At 33.1% G+C, this 25,424-nt stretch overlaps 2 protein-coding genes across 2 annotated transcripts; both read left to right on the top strand.

The window, feature by feature from the left end:
• The first annotated feature begins 1,194 nt into the window (after window positions 1-1,194).
• Window positions 1,195-5,339, top strand: LOC105797088 (auxin efflux carrier component 6). The gene is made up of 7 exons (XM_012627017.2): window positions 1,195-1,667; window positions 2,143-2,756; window positions 3,667-3,877; window positions 3,979-4,064; window positions 4,338-4,495; window positions 4,598-4,674; window positions 4,830-5,339. Exons 1-7 carry the CDS (start codon window positions 1,237-1,239, stop codon window positions 4,894-4,896), a joined length of 1,644 nt encoding a protein of 547 aa, XP_012482471.1. The 5' UTR covers window positions 1,195-1,236; the 3' UTR covers window positions 4,897-5,339.
• A 16,078-nt stretch (window positions 5,340-21,417) lies between these two features.
• On the top strand, window positions 21,418-24,119 carry LOC105797087 (alcohol dehydrogenase class-P). The gene is made up of 10 exons (XM_012627016.2): window positions 21,418-21,580; window positions 21,785-21,921; window positions 22,301-22,347; window positions 22,436-22,761; window positions 22,862-22,944; window positions 23,046-23,121; window positions 23,231-23,292; window positions 23,437-23,532; window positions 23,618-23,779; window positions 23,869-24,119. The coding sequence occupies exons 1-10, from the start codon at window positions 21,547-21,549 to the stop codon at window positions 23,983-23,985; spliced, it is 1,140 nt and encodes a 379-aa protein (XP_012482470.1). The 5' UTR covers window positions 21,418-21,546; the 3' UTR covers window positions 23,986-24,119.
• The last annotated feature ends 1,305 nt before the right edge of the window (window positions 24,120-25,424 follow it).

Raw genomic sequence — 25,424 nt, 5'->3', positions numbered from 1 at the left:
ATCAGCTTTCAGTATAGGCTGTTTGTGGATGAATCATGCCTTGATATGGTCCCATTGTCTTTGGCAGAGGCAGGCTCAGCCAATCGTGTGATGCCCCCCCACCCTCGACCCCATCGTCATCAACCAAACCACTTCGTAAATTGCTGCATAATGTGTACCCTTTATACGTGCAAAAATTGACCACCAAAAGCTCCTTTTTATTTTCACTTTATACATATACATCCAATCTATTTATTAATATCTCTGTTTCATCATATGTACATAAATTTGTCAAATTTATAATTTTTGAGAATAGATTTTACAGAAAAAGTGGACTTTCTTAACAACCTGGCTAATAAGTGTGGGACGAAAGCACAGTGTTTACATAAGATCATGGCTCTATATCATGGAGAGTTTACCCCCCTTATTTTACTTTCCCAAAGTGCACTTCATGAATCATTATTGCAGCTTTTTATTTGGGGAAATAGTCAACAGTAGACTGAAACGACACCGAATGATAATGATAGTACCCGAGTTTTGTTGAAAACCAAATTATTAGACTATTTTGCTTTTGTTTTATTTTTATGATCGATTTATGTTTATTTAAAATTTTGGTTGAATTTATAAAATAAAATGTTTAAAATTTTATTATATTTAAAGTTTCATTGGTTTTATATAAAAAATAAAAACATCATCGTAATAATATAATATATATTATTTTAAATTAATAATTATTAATGAAATCGATTCAATCAAGATACAAAAATAAATTAGTTTTCAAAGTAAGATGTTTAATTTGGGCTTGAATCAACAGTATATATGGGATAATAGGAAATCAAAATCACATCAAATAGGAACTCATAATAACATTAAACATGGTGTAGAGTATATTAAGAGAATCTAGGTTGTCATATGATTTAATATCATATTTGATAGATTATGTATGGCTTTATTAAAATTTTAAAACCTTTTAGAATTAAATATCTCATATAACTTTATTTATTCAATAATTCATTCATAATATATATAAACGTCAAATTATAAAAATATATCATTATCAAACCCATGCACGAAAATTTATATTAGAAAGTTAATCATTAGATTTGGAACCGTAATTCCCGCTGCTTACAGTACCTTAGAAAGTAAATTACCAACTTTTCGAGGGCCAAATTTGTCCATAAATCCTCTATATAAACTCTTCCATTTTCTCTTTAAAAAATTAAATAAAAAACCAAAAAAAGAAGAAGAAGAGTGAAGATGATAACAGGGGGTGATTTTTACAAGGTGATGTGTGCGATGGTTCCACTGTATTTCGCAATGATAATAGCGTACGGATCGGTGAAATGGTGGCGAATATTCACCCCGGAGCAGTGTTCGGGGATCAACCGGTTCGTGGCGGTTTTCGCGGTGCCGGTGTTGTCATTCCATTTCATAGCTCAAAACAACCCGTACCAGATGGACACCAAGTTCATCATAGCGGACACGGTGTCCAAGGTGTTGGTCCTTGCTTTGCTTTCGGTTTGGGCTATCTTCTTCCCTGGTGGCTCACTCGATTGGCTCATCACCCTTTTCTCCCTCGCCACTTTGCCCAACACTCTCGTCATGGGCATCCCCTTGCTTAATGCTATGTATGGAGATTTCACTCAAAGTCTCATGGTTCAACTCGTTGTTCTTCAATGCATCATCTGGTATACATTAACTCCAATCTTATACATCTTTTTGGATTAAAATGGTATAATTGCTAGGGATTTCAAATAATTATCTCATCTTTATATTATGAAAAAATAATTACCCCATCTTTATTACAAAAAACAAAAACATTTGTCTATACAAAAACAAATAACATGATTGAAGTGCCTAAAATATATAGTGATTAGACATTCAAATAGTCTCTGCATTTAGTTGATTGTGGCATGATTTTATATAATAAAACACAAACTATTACTTTTGTCTTTATTTTTTTAGAAAATTTGACCATTTTCTTTTATTTTCAACTAAAACTATTTTATATGGTTTTTTTGGGATTAAATAAAAGTTGACCGTGTAAAACTAGGGAGTGATTTTCTAAGCAAAAGTCAGCTCAATATTGTTTGAAAAAAGATAAAAATGAATTATTAAAACCTTACATAAGATAAAACTCATACGGCGTCGTTTCGAGTGCAGGTACACACTATTGCTGTTCCTCTTCGAATACAGGGCGGCAACGCTCTTAATCAAAACCCAGTTCCCGGGCCCCACAGCTGCCACCATTTCCAAATTCGAGCTCGACAACGACGTCATTTCATTGGACGGTCGTGATCCTCTCCGTACAGAATCCGAAACCGACATCAACGGCCGTATTCGAGTCCGAATCAGGCGGTCCACGTCATCGGCTCCGGAATCGGCTCTATCATCCTCCATTTGCCTCACCCCTAGAGCATCCAACCTCTCTAACGCCGAAATATTTTCCGTTAACACCCCCGGCGGACCCAACAATAACGAGATTGTATTCTGTAACGGCGACATGGGGTTCGGTTACCGTGCCGTTAGCCCCCGTTTGTCCGGGTATGCTTCGTCGGATGCTTACTCTTTGCAGCCGACCCCAAGGGCTTCTAATTTTAATGAAATGGATGTGATTACTACGGCAGCCGGGAATACACCAATCTGGATGAGGTCTCCCGTGGCTGGTGGGAAAGTTTTCCGGCAGCCGTCTCCGGTGGTTCCTCCTACAAAAATGGTTTGGGACTGTCAAGATGGTGGTGGGGATGATAATAGGCAGGGCTTCAAAGACCTTGGGGGTAAGTGCATGCAAAAACTTCTAATATTATTTAAAAATAATTTTCTATTTTAGAAAGTAAATTTCACATCACTATATTGTTTGAAGAATTAAGATTACAAAAAATATATCTAATATTTTGATAATGGACTTAAGATTTTTTTTTTTCCTTTACTATCGAATTTCAATAATAATTTGTATATTTTATTTTACTTGAAATTATTGCATTTACTACCAAATTCAGTATAATGATTAAATATGATTGTTGTCACGATATCAAATATTTAATAACAACAAAATAAATTTGTTTCCAAAAGTTGTCCTACTATTTTTGTCGCACAAATATTGCACTATTGAAAATAATTGCCTTAGATCTGAGAAACAATTCAAAGAGACATGCAGATTTTGCAGGAGTGTACATGTATGTTTTGTCTTACAAAACTACAAACACAAATGTCGAGACACGTGCCTGTCTGAATTTTTTTTAGTTTTTAGATATTCATAAATTTGTTTTTTCGATTTTTAATTTTATGAAACTTTTAAATAAAAAATTTAAACTCCAACTATTATGATGTTCACTAGTGTATCACATTTTGTTAAACATTATTAGACAAGTTGTACCCCACCAAGCACTATTACCAAAGTAATAAAATTTTATTTTAAATTTCTTATATAGAAAAGTCAGATCTTTACTTGATAGATAACATCATTAGCTTAGAGCACGTGTGTAATGATAAGAGGGATGACAATATGATTTTCACGTTGATATTATTACTAATTCATCAATAGAAATTTGCCATAGTGATCAACACACCCATTCCCCATGGTTTAATTTTTGGTTAATATGTAATTTAGACACTAAATTATATAATTTTTACAATTTAACTTTTATTAGAAAAATCAAGACTTGACATTTCTTTTTTTTTTTTTAGAGAAGGAAATTAGCTTTAGAGACAACACCAAAATAACAGTGGCGGAGATGAATGGAGATGGGAAGGAAGGTGAAGTGGGGAGCAAACAAGAAATGCCAAAGGCCATAGTGATGGTGAGACTCATTTTAATTGTTGTTGGAAGGAAGCTTTCTCGAAACCCTAATACTTACTCAAGCATCTTAGGGCTTCTTTGGTCTCTCATCTCTTTCAAGTGAGTTTCAAAATATCATAATTAAAAACCCTAGCTAAATTAATGTTTTGATTAATGACTTGCTAATAATAAACTTTGATTTAATCTCATGGGTTGTGTAGGTGGAATGTAGGGATGCCGAGTTTGGTCAAGTATTCAATAAAAATAATCTCCGATGCTGGCCTTGGGATGGCAATGTTCAGTTTAGGTATATACTATGTTATTCAGATTTTTCATTTTCTTAAAGACTCAAAGTTTTTATGGTTATGCAAATAAAATATTTTTGTTTGGAGTTGAACTGTAAAATGAAAAGAAAAATTTAATAGTAAATGTTAACTTTGTTAAAATATATATAAAAAGAGACTAATTTGGATCAATCCCTATAATAGAGGGTCTTAGCAGTTAATTTCATAAAAAAAATTTGAGTATACTCTATGATCCGACCCTTGAACTTAAAGTCCGGGTAACATGTACAATGCAGGGTTATTTATGGCACTTCAGCCAAGGATTATTGCATGTGGAACAAAAAGAGCAACAATGGGGATGGTGATTCGTTTCCTGTGTGGCCCTGTAATAATGTCCACTGCATCGATAGCTCTGGGATTAAGAGGGGCAAAACTACATGCTGCCATCGTACAGGTAAAACCATCATTTATTGTGTTTTTACTACATGGTAGGTAATGAAACATTGGTTTAGACCGTCACTGAAACGTGGTCTGGAAAATTGTTTAATAATCTCAGGCAGCCCTTCCCCAAGGTATCGTACCATTCGTCTTTGCAAGAGAATACGGTTTACATCCCGACATATTAAGTACTGGGTAAGTTACTCAACATCTGTCTTTGATGTTTCATTTTCATAGAGACCTTCAATCAAATCTGCTGTATTTTAGGGTTTATTTAAAAAATTGTCGGATGTTGACAGTACATAAGTACTCCAGTACTAACACATCGATGTACAACAATATTCTTGCAGGGTTATTTTTGGCATGTTGGTGTCATTGCCTGTGACACTTCTGTATTACATACTTTTAGGCATATGAAGTATGAAGGAAAAAAACAGTACAACCTCAATAAAAGAAGATGGAGAATATGTTCCAATTAGCTTGTGAAGTTCATCAAGAGTATAATGTACCCATAATTTCCCCCTAACGGTACCTTCATATGTTATATTTCTATATTGTTAGGGGACAAAAGAAGAGGGTAATCTTAGAATGTTTCAAGAACTTGATATATTAGGGTTTTTTCTTTTTGCATTTCATAGTACATAGATTAGTGGTAGCCGAAAGAGAGAGAGAGAGAGAGAGAGAGAAAGGGTATTATGATGACATATGATTAAGTTAGAAGACTTATATTTCATGGTGTGGGTGGGTAAAAAGATGGTGCAAGTGCAACCAAGCATGTTTGACTCAAGAAAAAAGAAGGCAAAATCATCCTATTGTCATTTCAATGTTTTGGAAGCCTATAATTCATTCCATTATAAACAGTTTGTTTGCATTTGTTTATTTTTGGGTTTTGAAAACAGATTTTCTTGTATGAAACCAAAGACCAAGAGTGGCTTCCAAGAAAGGAATAAGCATTGTTGTTTTGCCAATAATCCCAAAAAGTAAGGAGGCAACCCATCATCAAAGCATTTTTGGAAGTTAATAAAACATGGGATTCTTATGGACAAAGGCTTAAACCCATAATAATTCTGTCTACAATTTTGGTGAAAGCTTCACTTTCTTTCCTTACAAAGTTCAAAAGTTACCGCAACTCAAACTTCAAACTTATATTTACATCACAAGTAATCATATCCACCATCAAATCTCTATCGGGTTCCTCCAAGAAATTAGCCTCACCTTTGTCCAAAATATTACAACAAAGACAGATATTAAGATTAAATTTCAGTACCATCCTTTGAAACTTACTGAATTGAATGGTGCTTTTTGAGTTCATAGATAGAGTCTTGTCTTAAATTAAACTTTTCTTTATTAAAAAAATTAACTTTTTTTTTCTTTTACACCTTAACAAAAATTATAAGCGAAGAAAAATGTCATCCCAATACTTCTATTATTGGGCCTCTTAGCACTCTAAATTCCTATCCATCTTAGCCACAAGAAATGCCCGTTATGTATACTACAGTATATGGGTATTTGATCAGTGAATTGAATTACAGCCCATTCTCTTCCTATAAAGAGAAAACTAGAGCCCATTATACCTACCTTTTAAAGAATGATGAAATTTTACATTTTTCTGTAATTTTTTTATATTATTAATATTTTAAAATCTAACTATTGAATTTATCAATATATTTGTATTTGTAATGCGTGGAAATTTTTAATCGATTCGATATCTCTATCATATCGAATTAAAATATTGTGTATATAGCAATTGATTTTTTTACAAAAATGAATAGTTAATCTTTTTAATTTATGTCAAGCTTGACATAAATGATATACTTGAATCAAGCGTGAAATTTAGCGGTTGAATTGTTAAAAAATTAAGGATTATTATCTTATACAGTACCAGTTGAGTTAAAAAAACTCCACAAGCGGGTTTGAGTTGATGTCATTTGTTTTTAGGGTATAATAAAATAATTAAAAAAGACACTTCGACAGAAATCCTAGACCTATTTGTGGAGTTTTTTTTCTCCACTAGCGGTGGATAGAATAATTACCCAAATATTAATCGTATAAAATGTTATGGAATAGCATAAAACCTCCTTAAGTTTTTACACTAGGGGAAAGCAAAAGGAAAAAAATTTGGGGGGGTTTGAGGGAAGTAAAAGTTATTTTGGGGGGGTAAAAGGAAAAAAGTTTGGGGGGTTTGAGGAGAAGTAAAATTTTTTTGGGGAAAGTAAAAGGGTTTGAGGGAGGTTGGGGGAAGAAAAATAAAAGGATTTGATATTTAGTTTATTCAAATTATTTTAGTTATTCGAATTCGAAGATTCAACTCAATTCAAACTCGAAATTTGAAAAAAAAATGAGTTTATTTGATTAATTCGTTTAACTCAATTAAATTGATTCGAATAATTTGAAATTTGAACTTTTTTTATTTTTCAAGTTGAAATGAATTTTGCTCACCCCTAGTACAAAGATTAAGTTGTACCATTTAAAAGTAGAAGGACTAATTTGATCCAGTCTCTATAATAGAGGAACTTCGTTGGTACATTCACGAAATTAAAGTATGAAGATTAAATCTCAAATTTAAACATAATAGAAAGACTAAAATTAAAATTTAATATTTTTCTATAATGGAAAGAAAAATTCATATAAGAAAAGGGTACACATGTCACATGGAGAATGCCATGGACATTATTTTAATATATAGGTACTAGTATGGTTTCATCATGCTTTGCATTTGTCAATTAGGTTTTTAAGGAATTAATATTAAATTTATATATGAATTTTGATCTAATGTGCAATTTGATACCTAAACTTTGATTTGGTACAATTCTACACTGAAACTTGAATTGTGGTTCATATGTATACATGAAATTTTGATTTTAATTCAATTATACGTATTTAAAGAAATGAATACATACATTTATTTTCTTTTATCAACATAAAATGGTGCTAATTTGATAATATTATTAGTGATTTGTGAAAATTGAATTAAACCAAAATTTTATTATGTACATATTAAAAGAATACGTACATCTATTTTCTTTTAATTTTATTTGTACATATTATATGATGTGCATATTTTAATTACTATGCCGGTAGGGGAGGGAAATTTTTATTTTATTTAATATTAATATAATTATATTAATTTAATACAAATATAAATATAAAATTATTATTATATATTTTAAAAATATTTATTTAGTTGTATATATTTTAAATTTTATATATTATTATTTCTTGTCAACAATATTTTTATGTGGTAATCGTATGTATGTCACATTAATATTTAATTAACCTTTTAAATTTTAAAATTTAATAAAAAGTATTTTTAAAATTAAAATTATTAATTATTAAAATATAAAAATATTTTTAAATATTATTAAATTAAAAAAATAATTAAATATTGACATGTCTGTCATCCATGTATATGGCAAGTCAACAAAGTTAACGAATGCTAACTTTTTCAATTTTTTGGGTGATTTGATAAAAAAATGTAAGTTGAAGGGCTAAAAGAGACAAAAATAAATAAATGAAGCACTAAAATGACATTTTTTTGTATAGTTGGAGAGCCAAAAAATCATTATGTCTTTTAAAAATGATGGAGGAAAATATTCTTATAACATATATAATGTAAATATTTGTTAATAATAAAAAATAAAATATTTTATTTTACAATCCATGTTTAATTACCTATCCCATTTTAATATTCAAATTTACATTCTTTTTAAGAGTAGAATATGTTTTACAAAATACATTAAAATCATCTTTAAATTAATAAAATATAACATCACCCTTTTAAAAGAATTTTATAAATTAAACATGTTAATGCAATTTTACTAAAACTTTATTTATACTTTCAATATATACCAAAAATGAAAATAAAATTTCAAAATATCACAATAAAACGCCAAACTCCTTGTGATAATAAAGAGAAAAATAGTGACAGATTATTCTCTTCTTTTGTAAAAAGGTATCTTACGTTGAAAAGGGTGAGGTGAAAAGTGGATTGTTTTAGACAACATTTATTTTTAAAAATGATTACTTCACTTTAATTTGATATTTGTGTTTTATTAAAGCCATTTTAATCTATTCTTTTTGGGCGTAATTAAGTTTGTATAATTTTATTAAAGTCAAATTTTAAAATTTTATAAATATTAACTTTTTTAGAATATTATTGTTAGTTTTTGTTTTGTAAATCTATTAAAAAGAATTAATGTTTGTATTTGATAACTGTCGAAACTATTTTTTTGAAAAAAACAAAAATTTTAGGTTGTCGACTTTAAAAAATAAAAATTGGGAGTCGCCACCAATCTTTTTATTAAGGTGTGATTGGGTCACCTAAAAATTACTTTGGTCTACAAATTTTAGAAAAACGGGTTCGGGAGTCGGTTACGTATGAGGAAGGATTAGCACCCTCATTACGCCCAAAAATTGGTACCTAGTTAATTAATTAATATCTTAATGTCGAAAATTTGAAAATCGTAATCCTTAGCAAAAACTTAAAACGTTACGTATTAAGACCATTATCATTTCAGAGAAATAAAATACCACACCCAATACGTTAGGGCACGACATTCTAATTTCCCCCAAAAATGAATTAGGGCAAAATACTAATGCAATAAAAAATGTAAAAGAATATCCATTTATTCAAGATTTAAGAAATCGCGGCCCAATACGTTAGGGCACAATTCCTTTAGAATCCCAAACTCAGAATATTTCCTTTATTATTTTTTTTAAAATATTCATTTCGAGAAATCAATGCGTCACATCCAATACGTTAGGACACAACGTGTTGAATTCCCAATAATGAGTTCTTATTTTTTGATTAAAGAGAAATGCTCAATTGTTAGATTTAACGAAGAAAATCGGAACCCAATACGTTAGGGCTCAATTTCCTTGAAAATCCTAAATACAAGCACTATATCAATTTTGAAAAGTTTGAAATCGAGTAAAAAAAATGATGTGATGCTACATTAAATATACCATGCAATAATAAATATTACAGGTAGAAATAATATAATAAATGAATAAATAGAATCAATATACATAATAAAAATAATCACATACAAAATATCAAATGAATGATCCAAATAAAAAAATGAATTTTAACATATAAACGAAAATATGAATTAATAATCGAATGAAGAAAATAAACAAAATATAAAGAATAAAAGGCACATAGTATATATGCATTGAAATTAAAAGTCATACACATAATTTACATATGAAATCTTGGGCTATGAAACTTATACATACATGATGCATTTACGAAAATAAAGGGAAAAAATTATAAAGTATATAAAAAATATATTTGCATTTTTAAAAATAAATATGTTCATATATATAAAATTAGTTAAAAATATTAATATGTGTACATACATATGTATACTAAAATAAATATATACATATAGATAAAAATACATATAAATAAATAATAATAATAATAATTATATTATACTACAAAAAATAAATATGCGTATATGAAAAATATATATACATATATATTTTTTTTAAAATAACTAAATATAAAAAAATAATAAAAAACTAATTAATAAAAAATAAAGAAAATGAAAAAAGACTAATTTGAACTGTAAATAAAAACTCTGAGGCAAATCTATACATAAATGGAAACTGAAGGACCAAATTGAACGTGCATATTACATGGAGGGACCGGAAGGGAAATTTTCCCTATTTCCCTAAACGGCGTCGTCCAATCAGGATTGAATTGAAATCGAAAATAAATAAAGGGGTAAATTTAAAAATAAAAAAAAACTTAATTACAAAAACATTTAAAGGCGGAGGGGCTAAATAAAATAAATAAATAAAATTCGCAGTGGTATCACTTTCTCCCTTTTTTAAAATCGTAAATAAGTAAAAAATAATCGAAAGAAAAAAAATAGTAAGCTACCTTTAAAAAACTGCCAATCGTTCTCTTTTTTTATTCCTCCTCCTTTTTTCTTTACAATGAAGGGAGAGGCCTCTATTTATAGTTGAGCCTCCCCAAATCCAACGGTACAGATCAATTACATCAACGGCTGAGATTAAAGGGTATCTACAAATTAAATCTCTAAGATTACAAAATCATATCTTTTAAGATTACATATCATATCTAAGATTATATATCATATCTGAGATTGCATATCATATCTAAGATTGCATATCCCTGGAGATTATGTTTCCATAAGCTTGTAGATGGACCTTCAACCTTTTCAAGTAATGGGCAATTCCGATCGGGCCAAATGATATTACTTTGGGTTTTTTTTTGTGAGCCCGGGCTAAAATTGGGTATTACACCTGTCCCTCTTTGCTCATTATCATGTAACAGGAACGGAGCAAAGACTTTAGAAATGGCCAATTTTTGCCCAGTCACGCTGGATCTTAGTGCTCTTCTTCTTCAAGCAGCCACATTCCATCCTACTGCATCTTCAAATGTATAAGAATTTGTGCTTCAATCTACTCCACTGCAATATCAAGGAGATAGGACTTACAATCTTCAACTTATTCCACTGCTGACCAGGGAGATATGATTACTGGCTTCAATGTACTCCACTGTAACCACAGGGATGTAAAATCCGCCATCTTCGATCTGCTCCACTACTGCTTAGGGAGATAAGATTTGAAATCTTCAATCTATTCCACTGTTGTCTAGGGAAGTAGAATTATTGGCTTCAATGTACTCCACTATAACCACAGGGAGGTAAAATCCGCCATCTTCGATCTGCTCTACTACTGTTTAGGGAGATAAGATCTGAAATCTTCAATCTATTCCACTGTTGTCCAGAGAAGTAGAATTACTGGCTTCAATGTACTCCACTGTAACCACAGGGAGGTCAAATCCGCCATTTTCGATCTGCTCCACCACTGCTTAGGGAGATAAGACCTGAAATCTTCAATCTATTCCACTGTTGTCCAGGGAAGTAGAATTACTGGCTTCAATGTACTCCACTGTAACCACAGGGAGGTAAAATTCGCCATCTTCGATCTGCTCCACTACTGCTTAGGGAGATAAGACCTTAAATCTTCAATCTATTCCACTATTGTCCAGGGAAGTAGAATTATTGGCTTCAATGTACTCCACTATAACTACAGGGAGGTGAAATCCGCCATCTTCGATCTGTTCCATTACTGCTTAGGAAGATAAGATCTAAAATCTTCAATCTATTCCACTGTTGTTCAGGGAAGTAGAATTACTGGCTTCAATGTACTCCACTGTAACCACAGGGAGGTAAAATTCGCCATCTTCGATCTGCTCCACTACTGCTTAGGGAGATAAGATCTGAAATCTTCAATCTATTCCACTGTTGCCTAGGGAAGTAGAATTACTGGCTTCAATGTACTCCACTATAACCACAGGGAGGTAAAATCCGCCATCTTCGATCTGCTCCACTACTGCTTAGGGAGATAAGATCTGAAATCTTCAATCTATTCCACTGTTGTCCAGGGAAGTAGAATTACTGGCTTTAATGTACTCCACTGTAACCACAGGGAGGTAAAATCCGCCATCTTCGATCTGCTTCACTGTCAATGTAGGAAGGCAAGATCTGCTATCCTTAACTTGCTCCACTACAACCGAGGAAGGCAAGGCTTTGTTTTCGATCTGTTTCGCTGTCGATGCAGGAAAGCAAGATCTGCTATTTTCACTGATCTATTCTCTAGGGAACATGACTTGTATAATGAACCTAATTATGCCTAATGATTAGGATGGCATGATCAAAATGCATCAAATGCTCCTAACTAGACATGTGTGAATGGTGTTTGCATGAATGCAAAATTTTATTTTTTCGAGAATGATCCCGCTTAGGTTGTCATTACTCGAAGTTTATTAAGGCTTTGTAACTGGCGTGCTACAACGCCTTCTTGCTTGACTGGATTTTCTGAAGAAACATTTAGCCAGGTTGCCCCCCACTGTGAACCTCCAAGTTTAATCCATTGGGGCGCAAAAATTCATACCATCATTCTCCCACTGTAACCCAAGAGTAGATGGCTTTTCTTCAATCCTCTTCTATCACAATTCAAGGATACAGGATCTAAATTTTTCTAGTCTCTTACACCATTCCCAGGGTGTCGTACCAAAGGCTCATGTGCAAATGAAGGCTCTCTTCCCGAGGCAACCTCTTTCTATTGCTGGTGATCATTACTTGCTTGTTGATTTAGGTTTTGTCATCAACACGACATTTTATTATTTTGTTCAACCAATGTTTTTGACAACAAAATCCAAAGCGAAAGTCCTAGTCTTTTCAGATTTCTAACCTTTAAACCTGATGCGTTTTAAATAATAGTCATGTTTCAGGCTCCTGTATTATTTAGAAACTTCTAGAGTAATATGAAAAACTTCCCTTGTGAAAGTTTTATTAGTCCATTGATCATTATTCCAATGTAACATGCTTAGAAAAAGGTCATAACAATGGATAAGAATAAATTATAGTAAAAAAAAAGATAACAAAGAAATTGATTGGGAATGTGTATCTTTGAAAAGAATGAAGTATTCCAAGAATAACAAATTCAATAGTATGAAAATTAGGTGCCCCAGATATCGCAGCTTGAACTTCTCTGTACAAACTTTTTGAAGATCCTTCTGAGTTTGACATGTGTTTAGGAGATCCACAGTACTCTACCAATGCCCCAAGATTTTGCCTACTCTTTCCTGTTGATTCAGATATAACTAGATCACAACATGCCCCAATCTGATCAAGATTCGAGTTGCTCTGATCACTTCATGTCCCATTTTGATCAATATTTGAGCCGCCCTTTTCGGGTTTTCAACTCAAATCCCCTTTGGTCTCAAGGCGTCCTTTGCGGATTTTCACCTTGACCTCTCCCTTTTTCTTTTTTTTTTTGAAATATTTTTTATTGAATCTGAACTCGTAAGATTAGGCATGTCTTTGTTATCCCTTCTGATCAAAGTCGATGCTTTTCCGGATAAGGCCTTCCACATAAGGTCCTTCCTAGCTTGGGATGAAGTTCTTTTTGTATGGAAAGGATCTTTTTCAATACCAGGTCCCTCTTAAGGAATTCTTTAGGGCGGACCTTTTTTGTGAGCTCGCATCATTTACTTTTGGCGCATTTGACCATGACAGATAACTTTGAACATTCTTCCTCAATCGGTATTGGATCCAAAAACTCAGAGAGAAAGAATCTTGTCTTCAATAGGCAAAACCGCAATAGACCCAAGAGAAAGACATTGCCCTGGTAGATTTTGTTTTTTTTTGTTTTTTTTATTTTTTTTATCATCCCTATTTTGGCGATATGGCATTAATCATGAGCAGACTGCAAACTTTTGATATTGTGCTGTTGTTTAGTACATTGTCAGATATGATCCTTTTGGTGTTCCATACTGATTCTTCACGAATTTGCTAACTGTCGACTTTGTGACATTGACATATAAAGCAGCTTCCACCCATTTAGTAAAGTGATTGACGACCACAAAGATGAATCAATGATCGTCAGACTCTTTTGGCTAGATTGACCAAATGACCTTTATACCCCACATATGGAAAAGTCAAGTATCCCAATGATTCTTTGTAGGGTAAGATCCGTTTCTCGACTTGTTCTACCATCCTTAACAGGTCTGGAAATAGACTATAATTTATGTCATCTTCAAAGTCATGAGATCCCTCTAAACACATGTCTCGCTCAAAAGGAGATTTTGAGTCTGTAGCAGCGTCACTCATGTCGTTGATATCTAGGGACCTATAGTAAGTACAAAAGAATATACAAAGAATGTACGAAGTTAAGAATGATTATTTGTACAATATAATTATGAATGTGGAAGAAAATCCAAAAGAATGATTATAAAATATATTGGCTCAAAAATGAATGCAAAGATGTATTTTATTAGAATAATAACGTTCAGATATGAGCCTATTTTGCAAAGGAATTTTTATCATTTTTAGGCTAAAAATAACAAAATTGTTCTGAACATTACTCTAAATAAGCTCTAAAAAACTACAGAGATTTCTTCCGCAGTTCAATTACTTAGAACACTTCTAAGTTGATAAGGGTGAATATCTTCAAGGACCCTTGCAAATTGTGTCTTCAAAAATGGCATTTATGTGAACTCCTCTCAACATTTCTTCATACATCCCATTCACCCCCATTATCAAATGTGATTGGGTAGCAGATTTTCTGCACTAGATGAATCGCCAAATTTGACAACGCCCATACCAATAAGCCTTTCAACCACTTTTTTAAAGGTAATGCAATTTTCTATAGAATACCCCGTAATTCCTGCATGATAATCACATTGTGCACTTACATCATACCATTTGGGATACGGGGGCTGTGGAGGCTTCACATGTAAAGGAGAAACAACACGCGCATTGAATAACCTTTGATACAGCTCTTTGTACGACATTGGAATTGGCGTGAACTAGAGCTTTTCAGTACCTGGCTTCACACCTAATTCTTGTCTTGATGAACTCTGTTGATTAGCAATCGATTTGCCGTACGTATTCACGTTGTTCACCTCATTTTCCTTTTCTTTTGAGGCTTGCCTTCTGTTATTTCCTCCAGCATCAATCTTTTCGCTCTTTATGGCGCTTTCAATCATTTCACCATTCATGATTATGTCAGAAAAGCTTTTTGTTGCACTCCCTAACATATGTGTGATGAATGGGGCCTTCAATGTATTAACGAAAAGCATCGTCATCTCTCTTTCTAGAAGAGATGGCTGAACTTGGACGGCAACCTCCCTCCATCTCTGTGCGTATTGCCTGAAACTTTCACCAGGCTTCTTCTCCATGTTCTGCAGAGTAATTTTATCAAGTACCATGCCAGTCACATGGATGTATTGTTTTAAGAAAGCCTGTGCTAGATCTCTCCATGAATTAATCTGAGTACAGCTCAATTGATTGTACCACTTGGATGCTGCCCCTGCGAGGCTATCTTGGAAACAATGTATCAGTAGTTGGTCATTATTAACATACCCAGTCATCCGCCTACAAAACATCGTAACATGAGCTTCGGGGCTACTAGTTCCATTGTACTTCTCAAACTCAAACATTTTGAATTTATAAGGGAGTACTAAATCCGGAACCAAGTTCAATTCTTTAGCGTCAATTCCATGGTAGCCCTCAGTACTTTCCACTGCTCTAAGTTTTTCCTCTAGCCATTTGTACTTTTTTTCGAGCTGTTTCAGCAATTCACCATTCATTTTCTCAACTGTCTCATCGAAGTTAGGGATAGCGGGATTAGCAAGGTTGTCTCCAGGGTTAGAGCCTGATCTAGCTTGAAAGTTCATTAGTGTTACAGCACCGCCCTGAGGGTTGATGGTAATGGAGGATTTGCGCGGATATACCTCCGCTTGTTGAGAGGTAAGTTTTGGGGAATAAACAGGTCCCTCATTGTCTCCTTCTTCAATATTGAGCACAGAGCCTTTTCCTTTGTTGAACCATTGAGTTAACTGAGCCATCATACTCCCTTGAGATTCCATCATTTTGTCTATCATTTTTTGCTGCTCATTCATTTACTTTTGAAGCTGCTCCTGCATTTCCTTTTGGGATTGTTCTAGTCTTTCCATCCTTTGATCCATATCCTTAGTTTTCGATCGAGTACTGTAGCGGTGTTTAGTGGGCTGGTTGGTTTCCAGATTAACTGAGCAGTGATTTAAATTAATTAGAATTTTTGAAGAATTTTAATGCTATGATATCATGTAATGCGAATGCATGAAATGAATGCATAAAGAGACGTTGATTCTGATTCAATTCTATTTAGAAAACTTTACTAGAAAACAAATCTCTTTACATAAAATGGATATTTATATGGCCTTGCCCTTATAGGTGGAGATATTCGATCCTCTTCTTCATTTGAGCATTAAGATAAATCTCATGAACTCTTTAAAAAACGTCTCTTCTATCTCTTTTTTTGCTCGATCCAAGTCGTAACTTGTTGCTCACTCATCCTCGTGATGCTCGTTGGCTTCTCTTTAAGAAGGTTCAGCAGCTCTCAAATAATCTTTGTCATCTTGAATCCTTGGGCAACGGAGCCATAGTCGTGTAGTCTTCCATTAAATTATCATCCTTCTCTTATCACGTGTTCTTGGACCATATTCGGACAACCATATTGTCATCCACTTTATCAAAAAACCCATTTCCTTATGACAAGCTCTCTATTTAGCAACTGAACGTGAATCAACACCTCCTTTTTTATGATGAAATAAAATGTCATGTCATGCAATCAAAATAAAACACAAAAAGTTAGTATCGAATATAAACATAGAATATAATCAAGAAAGAGTAAAACACCTACTAGGATATCTACTAGGGTTTAGTATAGTTCTACCTAAGGTGGATTCCTAAAGTTCACTATATGAAGTTCGGCTTCTAGGGCAAAGGTACCCGAACCAGCAGATTCCTCGATCTTCACCCATTATAGGCTCATATGGATCGAGTTCAGTTTAGGGGAATACATTTCCCTATGGCTGCATGGAGATGAAAATCCCACGAAGACATAGGTACGGATGTATCTCGGAAGCAATCCACTACCCTACACGGAGGTGAAAACCTCACGAAGGCATAGCTTCTCACTCCCACTTAAAAGGGTAAAATTGTTCAGCTCATGGAATGTATAATGCAAACAATATTTAAACAAGAAGATAATGAAGGATGTCATGAGTTTTTTTTTATAAAAAAATATTTTCTCGACTATAAGACAAGGATTAATCAACTTTGTGGCTCGACTCTCTTAAGTTCCCCAGCGGAGTCGCCAAGCTGTCGAAACTATTTTTTTGAAAAAAATAAAAAATTTAGGTTGTCGACTTTAAAAAATGAAAATTGGGAGTCGCCACCAATCTTTTATTAAGGTTGATTGGGTCACCTAAAAATGACTTTGGTCTACAAATTTTAGAAAAAGCGGGTCCGGAGAATTCGACACGTATGAGGAAGGATTAACACCCTCATTACGCCCAAAAATTGGTACCTAGTTAATTAATTAATGTCTTAATGTCGAAAATTTGAAAATTGTAATCCTTAGCAAAAACTTAAAATGTTACGTATTAAGACCCTTATCATTTCAGAGAAATAAAATACCACACCCAATACGTTAGGGCACGACATTCTAATTTTCCCCAAAAATGAATTAGGGCAAAATACTAATGCAATAAAAAAATGTAAAAGAATATCCATTTATTCAAGATTTAAGAAATCGCGGCCCAATACGTTAGGGCACAATTCCTTTAGAATTCCAAACTCGGAATATTTCCTTTATTTTTTAAAATATTCATTTCGAGAAATCAATGCGTCACATCCAATACGTTAGGACACAACGTGTTGAATTCCCAATAATAAGTTCTTATTTTTTGATTAAAGAGAAATGCTCGATTGTTAGATTTAACGAAGAAAATCGGAACCCAATACGTTAGGGCTCAATTTCCTTAAAAATCCTAAATACAAGCACTATCTCAATTTTGAAAAGTTTGAAATTGAGTAAAAAAAATAATGTGATGCTACATTAAATATACCATGCAATAATAAATATTACAGTAATAGAGAAATAATATAAATAAATGAATAAATACAATCAATATACATAATAAAAATAATCACATACAAAATATCAAATGGATGATCAAAATAAAAAAATGAATTTTAACATATAAACGAAAACATGAATTAATAATCGAATGAAGAAAATGAACAAAATATAAAGAATAAAAGGCACATAGTATATATGCATTGAAATTAAAAGTCATACACATAATTTACATATGAAATCTTGGGCTATGAAACTTATACATACATGATACATTTATGAAAATAAAGGAAAAAAATTATAAAGTATATAAAAAATATATTTACATTTTTAAAAAATAAATATGTTCATATATATAAAAATTAGTTAAAAATATTAATATGTGTACATACATATGTATACTAAAATAAATATATACATATAGATAAAAAATACATATAAATAAATAAAAATAATAATTATATTATACTACAAAAATAAATATATATATGAAAATATATATACATATATATTTTTAAAAAATAATTAAATATAAAAAATAATAAAAACTAATTAATAAAAATAAAGAAAATGAAAAAAGACTAATTTGAACTGTAAATAAAAACTCTGAGGCAAATCTATACATAAATGGAAACCGAAGGACCAAATTGAACGCGCATATTACATGGAGGGACCGGAAGGGAAATTTTCCCTATTTCCCTAAACGGCGTCGTCCAATCAGGATCGAATTGAAATCGAAAATAAATAAAGGGGTAAATTTAAAAATAAAAACCTTAATTACAAAAACATTAAAAGACGGAGGGGCTAAATAAAATAAATAAATAAAATTCGCAGTGGTATCACTTTCTCCCTTTTTTAAAATTGTAAATAAGTAAAAAATAATCGAAAGAAAAAAAATAGTAAGCCACCTTTAAAAAACTGTCAATCGTTCTCTTTTTTTATTCCTCCTCCTTTTTTCTTTACAATGAAGTGAGAGGCCTCTATTTATAGTTGAGCCTCCCCAAATCCAACGGTACAGATCAATTACATCAACGGCTGAGATTAAAGGGTATCTACAAATTAAATCTCTAAGATTACAAAATCATATCTTCTAAGATTGTATATCATATCTAAGATTGTATATCATATCTAAGATTGCATATCATATCTAAGATTGCATATCCCTGGAGATTATGTTTCCATAAGCTTGTAGATGGACCTTCAACCTTTTCAAGTAATGGGCAATTCCGATCGGGCCAAATGATATTACTTTGGGTTTTTTTGTGAGCCCGGACTAAAATTGGGTATTACAATAACAATTGGTGTTTATAACATCAAATTAGTCAAATTTAATATATTATTTGAGTTAGTTAAGTTTGATAATTCTTTTCTTTGTAAAAGTAAGAATAGGCAAAGGTTAATTTCTAACTAGTCATTTTCATATATACCCAAGGATGGAACTGCGACCCCCATCATATTCGCAACAATGAGCTGGTTTCCAGGGATGGCGGCATCTTCTCAAGAATATGAATTCCAAAACATATTTTCAAAGCCAAATTTGTCGGATGATTCGCACAAAACTTTCCCTCTCTCTCCTCAATAGAAATCGGATGGAGTTGAGGAGGGGCTCAAGGTACCCTCACCACTAAGTGTTAATTGGAGAGCCATTTTCCCAACAAACAAATTTTTGCGTTTCCATATATACCAGAGATCACTGAACAGACAGCCCCAACTAGCACCACCCACCACTACAGCATTCAACAGATTCCTCCTAAACCAGTCGCTAAAATCAACAGTTCAAAACCATGGAAACAACTCCAACAGACAACACTGCCGCCAAACCGATTTCACCCAGAAGCAGCCTCGGAGAACATGCTCCACGTCCTCAGTTTCACCACACATATGGTAGTGCGCGTCCATCGTCATGTGTCGTTGGACTCGTCTTTTATCAGTCAGCAAGGCTTTACGCGGAATCAACAGGCCCTCGCCAGCGCCAAACCAAACTCAAATCATCATCCCGCGAACCCCGATTCCGCCCTTAAAAAATTTGACACCTACCATCCTTCCTCCATTCCATACCAACTTATCCTCACCCCTCTCCAACACTCGGGGACTTAATTCCCGCAATATGCAAAATAGCATCCGATGTTAGGTAAGGGGAGAAATCAGGCCACGCTCATACGCCATTTCCATCAACCATGTCAGCAACCTTGGCCCCCCAATCAACTAAACGTTATAAAATAATTTGTTTCTATTAATCATATTTAAAAAAACCACATTCTATTAAAAACATAAAGAAAAGCACCAAACGTAAAATATAGTGTAAACTTATTTTCTTCTATAAATGTAAAAAAGTATTTGCCTTTGAAAAGGGTGATGTGAATGGTGGATTGTTTTAGACATCATTCTAAAATATATATTATGAATATAGATCGGTTTTTTTATACTGGAAATTAGGTAATTAGAATATAAAAATATATTTAAAAATAGTATATAATAAATATTTTTGAAATGAAGATTAAAACAAATGATAGAGACTTCTTTGGGTAAAATAAAGTATAGGATAAATTAATTTAATTTAAGGATTTTGTTAGTAGTTTAACTAATATTTTATGGAACTCTATGATGAATGACACTTACTCCTTTAAAGAATAGTTTATTATAAAAAATACGAGACTGGAATAAAATTATTAAAATTGAAATAAAATTAAAAATAATTTTGATTAAAATGATTAAGAAAGTGAATGTTATAGTGTTTTACCATCAAATCCCATTATATAAATATTCTTTATTTTGAGTGAATTTAGTTATTCGGTGAAACCAGAATTATTGATAACGGACAAGATATTTATATAAATTATATTTTTAAACACTAATTATAATATTAAGAAATTTAAAATTTAAAAGAAACTAAATTTTTTATTATAAAATTTGCGTATGAGTGACACCAAATTAACTATGCTTTTTAATATAAAAGTAAATATAAATTTTGTTTAATAATTTACTTTTTAAACTAAAAGGGGAACCTAATGACCAGAAAGAAAAAGGTGATTATGGGATGAATCAATGAATGCGTAGTGAAATACAGGGTTTTAATGGCAAGTGGTTTTCCAAATCTGTAGGCTGACCCAACTTGATGCCTTCTTGCCCAATCAGGAAAACGGCAAATAAGGGAAAACCGAATGAAAGATCTCCATCTGCCGCCCCCAGTTTGGGTAAATCTTTTCAACTCAGCCTAGTCAATCAAAACTCTAACTATAAAAAATAATATTAACATAAAAAATAATTCAAAAATTACATAAATATATTTTTTTATCTTAAAAATGATCAAAAATAATTTATTAAAAGATTAAAAATCATACAATAAAATTTAGGGACATAATATTAATTTTAATTACAATGTCCAAAACCACGACAACAAGGAATACTAGCACCAGAAAACCAGACCCTGATTCGCTTGGCTAAATTGTCATTTGACAGAAGCAAACCATTGGCTTGTGCTTGGGATTGGATTCCACTATAAATAGTGTCCAGTTAGCCTTCTACATTCTTCATCAAGCACGAAAAGAGAAATACACAAGAAAAAAAAAAAACAAGTGAGCAGATAAATTGAAGACTTTATTTCTGTTAACGTCCATTATGAGTACTGCTGGTCAAGTCATCCGTTGCAAAGGTGATCCATCCACTCTCTCTCTCATATGCGATTGCTTCTGGTTATATGATCACTTTTCTTTGCTGGGTCCCCCGCCCCCTCTTTTCCTTGTGGGTTTTGGCTTTGAATGTTTTCTGTTGGTTTTGATGCTTCTCTTTCTTTGATTAAAATTCTTCTATGGTTGGCGATTGCTTTGCTAAATCAGTGGTTGTGGTATTATTGCAGCTGCGGTAGCATGGGAGTCGGGGAAGCCACTGTCAATAGAGGAAGTGGAAGTGGCACCACCGCAGAAGGATGAAGTCCGTATTAAGATACTCTTCACTTCTTTATGTCACACCGATGTCTACTTCTGGGATGCTAAGGTTTTACACTTCTCTCTCTCTCTCTCTCTCTCTCTCTCTCTCTTACTTCAACTTGTTTTTGTCCATTGGTTTATAACTGTTAAAGAAGTAAAAGTTTTTACAAAGCCCTGAATCTGCAATATTGCTGATTATTTTGATTATATTGATGTTGGGAGTCTAATCTATTTTTAGCCGAAGTTCTTATTTTATCCTCCACATTGGCTTTGACCAATGGTGAACTTCATAAAAGGATGATTCTTTTTGATAAATTGCTTCCATTGCTTCCTTCATCCAAGACTACGCAATAAGCATTTGCTTCAGTTTTTTTCTTTCTCTTAGATATGATTTTCTGATACTTATCTCTCACATTGTGATTGACAACAATTTTCTCTTCTTGTAGGGACAAAACCCTCTGTTTCCTCGCATACTAGGTCATGAAGCTGGAGGGTATGTATATATCTGTTTAAATGTTTACAGTTCCTACAATATTATCATTATATGTATACACATTAACCCTTTTCTTTTGAATATATAGGATTGTGGAGAGTGTAGGTGAGGGGGTGACTGATCTAAAGCCAGGTGATCATGTTCTCCCCATCTTCACGGGGGAATGCAAGGAGTGTCCCCATTGCTTGTCAGAAGAAAGTAACATGTGTGATCTCCTCCGAATCAACACTGATAGGGGTGAAATGATTAATGATGGAAAATCCAGGTTTTCCATCAATGGGAAGCCTATCTACCACTTCCTAGGCACGTCTACTTTCAGTGAATACACTGTTGTCCATGTCGGCCAGGTTGCCAAGATCAATCCGGAGGCTCCGCTTGATAAAGTTTGTGTTCTAAGCTGCGGAATGTCCACAGGTTCGGGACTTGGATTTCATTTTTGTCTTTCCTTTTTTCGGGAGATATAAATGGTGTTAATGACAGTGAGGATGTTCTTGTTTCACTACTTTTATTGCAGGGTTTGGTGCCACTGTGAATGTAGCTAAACCCAAAAAGGGTCAATCCGTTGCAATATTTGGACTAGGTGCTGTCGGTCTTGCTGTGAGTTATTCTTGTCGCATTTATGTTATATGTTTTCTTCCCCTTGGCAACACAAAAAGCGTTAGATTGATTTTTCTGTAATTCTCTGTTCTGATATTTAGGCTGCTGAAGGAGCAAGAGTTTCTGGGGCTTCCAGGATCATTGGTGTCGATTTGAACCCTAGCAGATTCGAACTAGGTAGCATTGGTTTCGTAGTTATTTTACACAAAAACTTGCAAGAATGGTTATGTTTCTGGTTAAGCAAAGTCACAAAACTGATCATGCTTGTTCTCATTACTTCTTGCAGCCAAGAACTTCGGTGTTACGGAGTTTGTGAATCCGAAAGATCACAACAAACCTGTTCAAGAGGTTACTTCCTACTTGAAATTTCAGATATTGTATTGGATTCTGTTTCGAACATGACCATCTATACTAGGGTCACTACGCATACAAGCTGCATTATATAATCAACTTGTTTGAGATCCTTATTATAAAAATGATTCTAATAATCAGGTCATTGCTGAGATGACGGGTGGAGGAGTCGACCGCAGTGTTGAATGTACCGGGAGCATCCAGGCCATGATTTCTGCATTTGAATGTGTCCACGATGTAATTATCTTCAAACAAAATTTCTCGATGTTAGATTGTATCTTTTTACGTTGCCATCCTTAGCTGAAATGACGTAAATTTTCAGGGTTGGGGAGTTGCAGTGCTTGTGGGGGTTCCCAACAAAGACGATGCATTCAAAACTCATCCAGTGAATCTACTGAATGAAAGGACTCTCAAGGGTACTTTTTTTGGCAACTACAAACCTCGAACTGATATTCCTGCTGTCGTTGAGAGATACATGAACAAGGTGAGTTTACCTTCCTGTTTAAGCATTTTATCTTTGTATACAAGTACCAATAAAAAGCAACACTGACTGCGATCTCTTTGATATTGCAGGAACTTGAACTTGACAAGTTCATCACTCACTCTGTTCCCTTCTCTGAGATTAACAAGGCATTTGAGTACATGCTTGCTGGCGAGGGCCTGAGGTGCATGATTCGCATGGATGCATAAGGATTGGCTGGCCATGGATGAAGGGCTTTTTGTCAAGTATATGTGCATTTTAAGGGAATAAATAATGTAATGTAATGCTACATCGTTTTGCTGTATTTAATGGCAAATTTTTATCTTATCATACATTTCTATGATCCTCCCTCTTTGCTTTGCTCTGCATGCTTCTTGTCGGAGATAGAATTATCAAAAAATCATTTTAATTTGTTTCAGAAAATGGAACATATTGCTGAGCAAGGTTTGATGGGATAATCCCTAATAACATGAATATGTCATATGTGTACGATGTCTAAACGAAGCAAATGGATGACATGTTGGAATTAAAATGAAAGATTATTATATCTACATTTTTTTCATATGTTGATGTCACAGTGATTCTTCGAAAGCATCATTATTCACTTTGATGAAAAATAATTTTCCATTGAAACGCAAGCAAATAAGCTATGTTTGGCATCACACACAGAAATCAACCAGCATAGACCAAGATATGGATCTTATGTTCAAATGCTACGAAAATTAAAGAATTAATATTTAGGAGATCCTTACTCAGTAATTTGGTCAAATTCAAAATAAACGAAGTAGTTTTAGAAAATAAGCATTGATAATGTTGTTAACTATACAAAATTTAGTCTCTATAATTATCCAAATTCAACAAATAAAGTTAATTATATTTGTTAACTTCAATGTTGTATGAATTATGAATTGGATCATTCGTATTATGAATTTTCAGTTCAATTAGTTGAATTGATGTTTCAATTATATTTAATTAAAATAAAACAATTATTAAAAATAACAATAGATTGAACTGTCAATTTTTGGCCTTACATTTATTTTCTCTTACCAAATTGCAACAATTTGCTTTATTTTTTGTTATATACCATTGTAAAATCCAAATTATGCCCGAGCCTATTAAAACCAAAACAGCCCAAATAAATACAGCCCAAACATCCATCCTGTAATACCAATTTCTCTGCCCGGGCCCGTAAAACATTAAGGCCCAAAATTAACCTGACCCAATTACCCATTTACAAACCTAAAACCCAATTGATTAACCCAAAACCAAGCCTGCTAGCCCAAAACACCAGAAGGTTAGCGAAACCCTAGGCGTTACAGCAGACTCGTGCATGCAGCTTTAGCCCCAGCGCCACACCACCCCAAGAGGTGCCGCACATCCCACGTCGCGCTTGTCACTCCGCGCGTCGCGCGCACTCAACGACCACCGAACTGCGAAAAAAGGGCATGCAACGCAAAGAATAATGATAACAATAAAAATGAGAGAATTAAGGGATTTTATTTGATTTTATTTTTTATTGTTATTTCTCTAAGATTCGCTATAAAACCGAAGGATTTTCAATGTAAAAAAGGGGATAAAAAAAAAAGACAATAGCAGAGAGAATATACAGATAAAGCTTGTGTTTTTTTCAGAGGTGATTTGTTTTTTT

The sequence above is a fragment of the Gossypium raimondii genome, chromosome 3 (assembly GCF_025698545.1).
Source record: "Gossypium raimondii isolate GPD5lz chromosome 3, ASM2569854v1, whole genome shotgun sequence".
Classification (NCBI taxonomy): Eukaryota; Viridiplantae; Streptophyta; class Magnoliopsida; order Malvales; family Malvaceae; genus Gossypium; species Gossypium raimondii.
The sequence above is the reverse complement of the archived record's forward strand: the minus strand, read 5'-3'. Positions and strand labels throughout refer to the sequence as shown.